We start from the raw sequence: 10000 nt of genomic DNA, 5'->3' as shown, positions 1-10000 counted from the left end.
ACTCGCTTTAACGACCGTTTCTTCCACACTGCGACTCCTTCCTCCGACCACGAGTTTGCTTGGCTTGTCTCCGCCGCCAGTCGATTGTCCACTGTCCACCTCCAACTCAACACTCGCCACACGCTCACTCTCGGTATCCTTGGCCAGGTCCGAAATGTCGTTCGTGGTGTTCAGACTATTGTCCGGACTGTCCTGATTCGCACTTTCCGCCATCATCATCATCATCATCGGAGCTGCTCCCTTATCGTTACGATTCGGCCGAGACGCCGACCGTGGCTGGAACGTGTTTAGATTCACCTTCAAATCGTTTATCAGCACGTCGTCCTCCTTCAGGGGCGATAATTCTTTGACCGCGTGTTGGCCACCTTTCACCAACGGCACCGCTTTCGGTGCTTCACTCGACTTCTGGCTCACTCTCGCCGGTTGTTCCTCCCTCGATTCGATATCATTCAACACTTGATCGATGGAGAATTCGTCTTCCTCGTCTTGATAGATGCTGTCCACTTTCAACGAACTCTCCAGACTTTTAGAACCAACTCCAGCACGTACTGGTTCACTGTTAGCTTCGTCACTTCGATCACTATCCGTGGCTAATAATTCAGGTTGAAAATGCTGGGCAATGTCACTAGCAGACAGCTGTAACCGATCGATATCGTACAGTCCACCACCTCCACCGCCACCTGGCAGATCTTCCCCGTCCCCGCCGATATCGAACAACTGGCGCTTTCGAACAGCGACTGCGGAAACGGCAGCACTACTACTCGCGCTCACTGGTACCGGTCCACTGGCCGGTCGATCGCTGCCGGTGTCCTCCTCTATGCTTCGTACACTGCTGCTTCCTCCACCATCATCATCATCGGCCGGAACAACGATTTCTTCCATAATCTCTAAACTGTCGTCATCATGATTGTCGTTCGCGCTGGGGCTCTGGGTGGCATTACTCGCTGTCGCACTGCCACTGCTGAGCTCCTCGGTGCCACTATTGCTGCTGCTACCGGTACCAAGGATTTCGTCCTCTAGCCGGAACCGTACCGACGATTTCGACGATGTGTGACTTCCGTAACTGGAAGACGATTTACTACTAGCGCCAGCAGTGGTAGCAGTTCTCAACGGTCCCAAGCCACCGGGACCTCTGTTGACCGTTGCTGTACTACTGAAGCCACGAGCACGATCCTGCAAGAAAATAAAAATCGGGAAATAAGCAGAAAGTTCCAAAGTTCAAGAACACTAACGACGAATGCGCTAAATGTGACGCCGTACGGAAATCAAAAGGTCGACCTTGGGTATGACCATAAATTCGGTTCCCCAACTCTAGCCATGAAGGGATCGCTGCGACGTTCCACATGACCTGCTTTTGTCTTTCATTGCTGTTTCAAATCAGGTATACCCAAGAAAGATAATAAAAGTAGAGGACACGCGACCGCATGCATGGTTCTTAATTGGGAACCAACATAGATTCATAGTTATTCGTTAGTCTGTTTAAAGACTTGGATCGATATTGGTGCTAAAAATCGAAAATATACCATCGTAAGTTCAAACGGCAACAAAGAGTTCACACCAAGAATCAACAACTCCCGATTTGGGTTACTGGACCCCAGAGCCGATTGAAGACAGGACAGCTCGCAAACAAACTTCCTTATTACTATCTTCCCTCTGCTTTCCATCCCTCCGAATTCCACCGATACTCATGAGAACGAAAGCCATCAACAATGTCCAAAGCACTTTGGACATGCGATCCACGGAACAGCAAGTTTATCCTAGGCCGCCATTATCCTTACAACGCTTTTAACCTTTACTTTGTTTTCCATCCCCTGGCGTACCCGTTGGGTGGGGCGGGGGAAAACATGTTGCAAATTTTTCCAACCAACCACAAAGAGTACGAATGCCTTAGCGTGTAGCGTGGAAGGTGAGCGCTTGTTTAATCGATGAAGACCCACAAAACCAAAGCATCAACATTCCTGGATGGGCGCACTCTGCTGCCCTGTCCTCATTTACTCTATCTGCTAAATATGGCACAGATGGGTTCTCGGAAAAGACAGAAGGCAAACAAGGACACATCTAAGGAATGTTTTGTCAGACCACTCAAATCGCATTTTCATTGAATTGGCCAGCGATACTCCTCTTTTCGTAACTTCTCGGAACATCAACACACATTTCAACATTCCAAGCTGGTTACATACGTTACGACTACACTAACTGTTCACCCACCCTAGGATAATACCATCAAATCGTTTGATTACAATGTCAGATCGATTGAAAAGTATTTGTTTTCAATCCACGGAGACATAACATAACTAGAACGATGCGGGGAGTCCTACGAAATGCTGTCCAAGAACAACACTTCTACATGACACGACAACGGACTGATCCGAAAGCAAAACATCACACCGCGTTCCTCACTTTCTCTTCCATCGCAGCCGACTAAGCATTCGCGCCGTTTCTAGGCATTGTTCGGCATACAACCTTACTACAGCTTCACGCGACAAACGTCTTGGGAGAAGGGCAGCTCCCTTGTGAAGCAAACCATCGTTACTACCGCAACCAACCCTCTCGTGGCGACCTCCGAGCGCTGGCACTGGGTCTGGCAGCTAAGATTAGAACAGCGTTTCTGTGGCGACAGGTACTACGGTGCAGTGTGTGGGGCGATTATCCGATACGCCGCGATACGCTGCATCGTTGCACATGCGAATGTGGACTTTAGCGGCCCCGTTGCACATCGTCGCGCACACCTCGGATCGGCACTCGTATCGGTTGCATAAGGCGCATCGTGAGATAGAGAATGGCTACGCGGGATTATGCGATCCAGTGTCACCGCTCGCTCAGGGTGCGATTTGTCAACGCCCACCCTCAAACGACACCCCCGACGAGATGATCCCGGAAGAGCCCGGAAGCAATCAATACCGTCGGCCCTGACCCTCCACACCCCGAAACTCACGCGAGGCTCACTCAAGGGACTGCGCGATGCGATGGGGGTGCTGTCTTCACGAAATTCACGAACCAACTGAACAGAAGGTAACCGACCGACCGATGAGCCCTGTATCGGGCTGTCGATCCATTTTGGGTGGGTGCGATGTTGAACCGAATTCTGTCGGAGATGTCGTGCTTGGCTGTATCTCTTTGGAGCTTCTTTTCGAGGCGTTTCTGTTTTTGTTGAATTTCGCATTACAATCGGGCGCACGCAACGGATTCGAACGTCAGCATTTCCCAAAAAGCGCACTGTGCGTAGAAATCATTTGTATGTCTTCTTGTGTGCTACAAATGATAGTAAAAGGGAGTTAGTTTAAATTTTACATGCGACGAATATCTGATACTCGACCTGCATTGCATTTCCGATTTATAGCTTGCCACGATGAGCTACTAAAAAGCTGCCATAAACCCGTAAACCTTAGTGGTAGCTATGGTAACACACCCAGAAAACGTTGATGATCATGACGTTATCCCCCCTGGTAAGTTGATGAATGAAAGCGATCTGCATCGAGTTACTCTCCCAAAAATGAGAAGCTGCTACGCTGAAGATGACGCTGACGACCAATGGGAGCCATTTGTTTTTAGGGCCACTTCATAAATACGTGCTACTAAGCCCGAATCTCGCGAGCATCTGGCGGAATGCATCTTCGGAAGTACAGATCTTCACACAAAACCAACCACAGGGCCGGAACGCAAGAGGCCACAGCACACATGAAACGATCGCCTCGATCTATTAATCTTCCATTACGAATTCCTTGAATCGATCGAGCGTCACGAGCAATCTCGAGCATCTTCGATCGTCGACCAGCGTCGTTATGTTTTGGGAGTTTCCTGGGAGCGAGTGTCTACGAACACCGGGGACATACTTTATCTTTATGCTCCCTCTCTCGTACACCACCGTTGCTACTAGCATCCCCCCACAAGGGGTGTGCTTGCCACTTGCCACTTTCTTCGTCGCCAACCAACGCGGACCAACCAACGAAGGACTTTTATTTATAGTCCCCCACCAGCCAGCCAGCCAGCCAGACACAACGAATCGCGACACTGATCCGAGAGTATCACATTTCCAGCTGGCCTACAGGTTTGGAGACGCCGCTCGTTAGCGTCGCGGTCCGCGGCAACGAATGATTTCATTTTTAACGAAAATTAAATCTTAAACGAGACTAACGTGAACTCTGTCCCCCTCCCCCTGTTGTAACCTCTGTTCTGGTAACAGATGCTCTTCTAATGGGTCATCGTGTTCCCGGCGAGCACGCGATCCACGGGCCTGACCGGTGAGCAACTGATGATGCATGCTGCTAGCGATATGTGTGTCTCGCCCCCTCGACAGCATATTTTCGACGGTACACGCCCATCCACCACACGACTGGCTCCCCTGGCATTGCATTTGCTAGTTCCCAGATTGCCCACATCAACGTCGAACGCGCGAGAGAGGGTGTGCGCCAGCCAATCACTCTGGTGCTGGTTTCGTCAGCTTCCTTAAAACTGGTCTGGCCCCGCTTGGTAAGCGCCAGTGCGTATAGCTCCAGATCGGAAGCTACGCTAATGCGTCGGTTGTTTATTTACTTGTAAACCGCGGTTGAGGAGCATGTGAAGCAACACCACCCTCCCTGTAACCCGGGCGGAATTTGAGGAATATGCTACAAAATAATCCATCGATCGATCCGGTCTGATGTGGATGTGGACACACCTCGACATCATTAGGTGTAATCCGAAGGAGCTTCTCCGCTTAAACCACGGCATGTGTTTCTTCCACCGGAAACATCGATATCGTCATCGCGGTGGGATCGTGGTTTGTTTGATGACTACCGCTCTTCAGATTAACTGCATTTTACGGCGCATTCTTAGCATCCCGGGAGGCCATTTGCTTCGGCGGTTGCTCTTCTGCGGTGCAACAACGTTGATGGAAGCGGAAAGAAGGAAAAACTGTTTTCCATCTTCCCCGCCCGAGGGGTGGCATTGGTAATGGACAAAAACAACCGCTTTGCGATCGGCGATTGGGCCGTCCACCGAGCCGGAACCGGAACTTTCTATACATTCGATCGATGGCGGTTGGGGGGACTGGCCGGCAACTAGCAACCAGCAGCAACGCGTCATCAGCATCGTTGCGCGATGGGCCGCTCGTTGCCAGGGGTAACCAACGGTTAGGCACGGAACGAAACCGTCGATCCGCCGTCGTTCCCTAGCAGGGCGAGGGATTCCGGCGCTCGGTTTGACGCTGCAAAAACCCGTCGCCAAACCTGCCGTGGCCGCGAAGCAGTGCCACATCGCCTGCGCTACGCACTATTCCGAAATGCACCCAAAAATAGAACCCGTGCTCTACTTTGGCGACCGCTGAATCTTGCACCGGCCTGCCGCCTTTTTGCGATTGCACCACACTGTCCAACGCCAACGAAGAACCGAATCCCTCGGGAAAGGGACCGACGCCGTAGGGTTTACCTCCGCTTCCTGGCTGGCATCGGCCGTTGTCCGGGATCCGTCGCTGGGTTGCAGCTTCTTGAGGGGTTGCAATTTTAAGCGATTCATCGCGACACGGGACACTTTTCACTGAACAGGCACACGTACAGCACACGTAAAATACGGCATGGACCACAGACCAAGTACGGCACAAAAACACGGTTCACCATCGGGAGGCCGAATTTTAAAACGCGTCGTTTCGAAGATTTGTTTTGGACCAAAGTGTATTAATTAAACATGAAGTAATAGCATCAGCAGCATCCATCTTCGCTCGCCGCCATATTGGATATTTGCTATGCAACTCTGGTTGTCAAATACATGTTTACCAAATCGACAGAAAGCGTTTGGTGATACGAAGGAAATTGGGAAATTTGGAAATTGGGCAAAAGTTTTGTCGGGTATAGTATAGATGCTCGATTAAATGATTCACACACTTTATTTTCAACAAACGAGAGAGTGATCGGTCACTTTCGGGGATCCCGTGGGGCACCGTTTCCAGCGAGCATCATCCGCTGGTGGCGCCCAAATCATCATTGCTGTATCGCGAAGGGATTGGAAACCTGACCGTTTACACTTTTAGAATAAGGATTCTTAAAAACTGGAAAAACTTGAACCTTCGAAACGCATTTCTTACTCCTCAAAGCGAAACAGCATCTCCGATTGCAACCAAAACAAACAACTACCAGTGCAACAGTGCTTGTCAAATTTTCTCATTCTTTTCGCGAGGATTTTGCTGGTTCTTACATACACTTTGGTTTCCACTGCTAACTGTGTTTCTGGGTAGCGAGCTCTACAGTTTCTCACTATTGGAAAAAAACCTCAATATGCCCCATAGTGAGAGGTTAATTGGGTTGGCTTCGATTTTCCAAACAAACCCCCTTCGCCCTCTTTTTTCGCCGGACTTTTCTTCCTGTGCGCGTCCGAGGAATCGATAATTATCAGGTGATAAAACACACTTTTCTCCCCCACCACCAAAGCGTTGTTTAGCGACTCCACTGACCGACTGCCCCCTACCTACCACCTTAAACAAACACCCAACTTACACCGATTTCGGCGGGCCACCAACTCCCGGCGCTTCTCTCCCGGATGACGAGAACAGGAGGTGAAAATGGGTAAGTTTTGCGCCACCCCTTCCCCGGGTTGACCACCGGGCCCTAAACGACAGTGTTCCGGTGTTACTTGCAGGAAGGAGAGACGCCGGTCCCGAAGCAAATCGGTCTCACCGGAGCGCAAGAAGAAGCGATCCCGGAGCCATGAACGTAGCAGCAAATCCGGTACAATGCGTTCATCGGCCAGCAGCCACTCGAGCGGGCAATCCGGCACTTCCACCGGTAACGGGCGCAGTGGTCGTAGCGAACGCAGCCACCGGGAGGATCACCGGGAACGGGAGAAAGAGCGCGAGAAAGAACGGGACCGTGAGTTGGATAAGGAGCGCGAAAAGGAAGCGGCCCGGAAGCGTGAACGGGAGAAGGAACGGGAAAAGCTAAGGGAACAGGCCACCAAGTAGTAAGTTGAGGGTGCATCTTGTTTTGCTTCTTGTTTGACGCTCCCTTTCCTCTTTTTTTAGTGCGCAGAGCGTTAGCAGCAATAATATCGGCATCGGCAGTAGCGCCGTCCCCATCACCAGCATCCCTATGCCCAGCGTGCCCATCATTGCGCCCGTTACCACCCACACCACCAAGCAATCGAAGTTCGATCAAATGCCACCGGGGATGATGGCACCACCACCGCTCCTCCCACCGACGGTTGTCGTGGTTGAGAAGCTGGCGGACGAGAAACGCCCGGTACCGCTTATGGTGGTGCCACCGAAGGAGAAACCGAAAGAAGAGGTGTACGAAGTTCCGGCGGCTCCGATCGACAAGGAAGAAGAACAGCGTCGTCTGGAGCAAGAGATGACGAAACGGAGGGAACGTATCGAACGGTGGCGTGCAGAGAGGAACAAGAAGGATCTGGAGATCAAAAAACCACTGCCAGTTATCGTTCCATCGTCCTCGTTGTCGGCGAAAAAGTGGAGCCTCGAGGATGACGAGGAGGACGAAGAGCTGGACGATGGCAAGGATAAGACCGGAGAGAATGCTGTCCCCGAGGAGGAAGAGATCGATCCGCTGGATGCGTACATGCGGGACGTAAACGAGGAGGTGCGGAAGGTGAACAAACTGGCGAACCCGATGCCGAAATCGGATGGCAAAACATCGGGAAGCACGGGCGGTGTGACGATCATCACCGGTGTTGCAAAGCAGAAAACGGAAGCGAAAAAGGGCGAACTGATCGAACAGAATCAGGACGGTCTGGAGTACTCGTCGGAGGAGGAACAAGAGGACATCAAGGACACGGCCGCGAACCTTGCGAACAAGCAAAAGAAAGAGCTGGCCAAGATCGACCATTCCGGCATTAACTATTTGCCGTTCCGGAAGCTGTTCTACGTCGAGGTGCCCGAGATTGCACGCATGACGCAGACCGAGGTGGACGCGTACAAGAAGGAACTGGAGGGGATCGCGGTGAAGGGTAAGGGTTGCCCGAAACCGATCAAAACCTGGGCCCACTGTGGCGTTTCGCGGAAAGAGTTTGAAGTGTTGCGCAAGCTGGGCTTTGAAAAACCGACACCGATCCAGTGTCAAGCCATTCCGGCCATCATGTCCGGGCGCGATCTGATCGGTATCGCCAAGACGGGCAGCGGTAAGACGCTCGCCTTCATTCTGCCCATGTTCCGGCACATTCTCGATCAACCACCGCTAGAGGATGGTGATGGACCGATCGCGATCATTATGACGCCGACACGGGAACTCTGCATGCAAATCGGGAAGGACATTAAAAAGTTCTCGAAATCATTGAATCTACGCACGGTCTGCGTGTACGGAGGGACGGGCATTTCGGAGCAGATTGCTGAGCTGAAGCGGGGTGCCGAGATCATCGTGTGCACACCGGGCCGCATGATCGATATGCTGGCGGCCAACTCGGGACGCGTCACGAATCTGCGCCGTGTCACGTACATCGTGCTGGATGAGGCCGATCGGATGTTCGATATGGGCTTCGAGCCGCAGGTTATGCGCATCATCGATAATATACGGCCGGACCGGCAGACGGTCATGTTTAGCGCTACGTTCCCGCGCCAGATGGAGGCACTGGCGAGGCGTATCCTGAAGAAACCGATCGAGGTGCAGGTCGGTGGTCGGTCGGTTGTGTGCAAGGAAGTCGAACAGCACGTCGTGGTGCTGGAGGATGAGGCCAAGTTTTTCAAGCTGCTCGAACTGCTCGGAGTGTACCAGGAGCAGGGTAGCATTATCGTGTTCGTCGATAAGCAGGAGAATGCCGACATTCTGCTGAAGGATCTCATGAAGGCATCGTACGCCTGTATGAGCCTGCACGGTGGTATCGATCAGTTCGATCGGGATTCGACCATGAATGATTTCAAGCAGGGCCGGGTTAAGCTACTGATCGCCACATCCGTGGCAGCCCGTGGGCTCGACGTGAAGCAGCTGATCCTGGTCGTTAATTATGACTGTCCGAATCACTACGAGGACTACGTACACCGGTGTGGCCGTACCGGGCGTGCCGGTAATAAGGGATTCGCCTGGACATTCCTAACACCCGAGCAGGGTCGCTATGCGGGCGATATTATACGTGCGCTCGAGCTGTCCGGTGGCACCGTGCCGGAAGATCTTCGGCAACTCTGGGATACGTACAAATCGGCCCAGGAAGCCGAGGGTAAGAAAGTGCACACCGGCGGTGGATTCAGTGGAAAGGGCTTCAAATTCGATGCCCAGGAAGCGGCGGCCGTCAACGAGCGCAAAAAGATGCAGAAGGCTGCCCTCGGCCTGCAGGACTCGGATGATGAGGAAGATCTTGAGCAGGATATTGATCAGCAGATCGAAAGCATGTTCGCCACGAAGCGTATTGTGAAGGAGGTGGAAGTGCCCAGCAGCAGTAACTCGAATGCTAACCGCGAACAGCCCAACAATCCACCACCGGCACCGGCTCCACCCGTACCAACGGTGACGCACTCGGATAAACTCGAGCTCGCTAAGCGGTTGGCATCGAAGATTAACCTCCAGAAGACGCTCGGTGTGGACTCGAAGGTGGCCACACAACAGGCGGCCGAAGCGATCCTGAAGGGAGCCAACACCCAGCAGCTCATTACGGCGAAAACGGTGGCCGAGCAGCTGGCCGCGAAGCTGAACAATAAGCTCAACTATCAACCGAAGGACGAAGAGGAACCGGTCGTGGAAACGAATGAGCAGGTGTTCCGCAAGTACGAGGAAGAGCTGGAGATTAACGACTTTCCGCAGCAAGCTCGCTGGAAGGTTACTTCGAAGGTATGTTGGCGTCGAACGCGCTGCGCTTATCTATTTCTAAACCACACACATACTAACTCATCGGGGTATGGCCCTTTCCCACACTCTTTTTTTATGCGTTCACAGGAAGCACTGGCACAGATATCGGAGTACTCGGAGGCTGGTCTTACCGTGCGTGGTACATATGTGCCACCAGGGAAGAACCCACCGGATGGTGAGCGTAAGCTGTATCTAGCCATAGAGAGCTGCAATGAGCTGGCCGTGACGAAGGCGAAACGTGAGAT

General features: G+C 52.3%; 2 protein-coding genes across 3 annotated transcripts in view; one reads left to right on the top strand and one right to left on the bottom strand.

Moving 5' to 3' along the window:
- Positions 1-5615, bottom strand: part of LOC126578889 (pericentrin) — a 29755-nt gene extending 24140 nt beyond the window's left edge. Inside the window, exons 1-2 of the mRNA XM_050241891.1 lie at positions 5407-5615; positions 1-1173 (exon numbers count right to left, since the gene is read on the bottom strand). The exon at positions 1-1173 is cut by the window's left edge and continues 1776 nt beyond it. Coding sequence (XP_050097848.1) covers positions 1-1173; positions 5407-5493 — 1260 coding nt within the window. The 5' untranslated portion in view covers positions 5494-5615. The remainder of the gene's footprint in view (positions 1174-5406) is intronic.
- Positions 5616-6279: 664 nt separating this feature from the next.
- Positions 6280-10000, top strand: part of LOC126578890 (probable ATP-dependent RNA helicase DDX46) — a 3925-nt gene continuing 204 nt past the window's right edge. The window contains exons 1-5 of one of the 2 annotated variants that reach the window (XM_050241893.1): positions 6280-6366; positions 6524-6536; positions 6610-6930; positions 6992-9737; positions 9843-10000. The exon at positions 9843-10000 is cut by the window's right edge and continues 204 nt beyond it. In XM_050241893.1, coding sequence (XP_050097850.1) covers positions 6704-6930; positions 6992-9737; positions 9843-10000 — 3131 coding nt within the window. In that variant the 5' untranslated portion in view covers positions 6280-6366; positions 6524-6536; positions 6610-6703. Of the gene's footprint in view, positions 6537-6609; positions 6931-6991; positions 9738-9842 lie in introns of both variants that reach the window. The other variant, XM_050241892.1, reaches the window with a different exon arrangement.

This window comes from Anopheles aquasalis, chromosome 3, assembly GCF_943734665.1.
Source record: "Anopheles aquasalis chromosome 3, idAnoAquaMG_Q_19, whole genome shotgun sequence".
In the NCBI taxonomy this organism is placed as follows: Eukaryota; Metazoa; Arthropoda; class Insecta; order Diptera; family Culicidae; genus Anopheles; species Anopheles aquasalis.
This window is presented reverse-complemented; position numbering and strand designations above follow the sequence as displayed.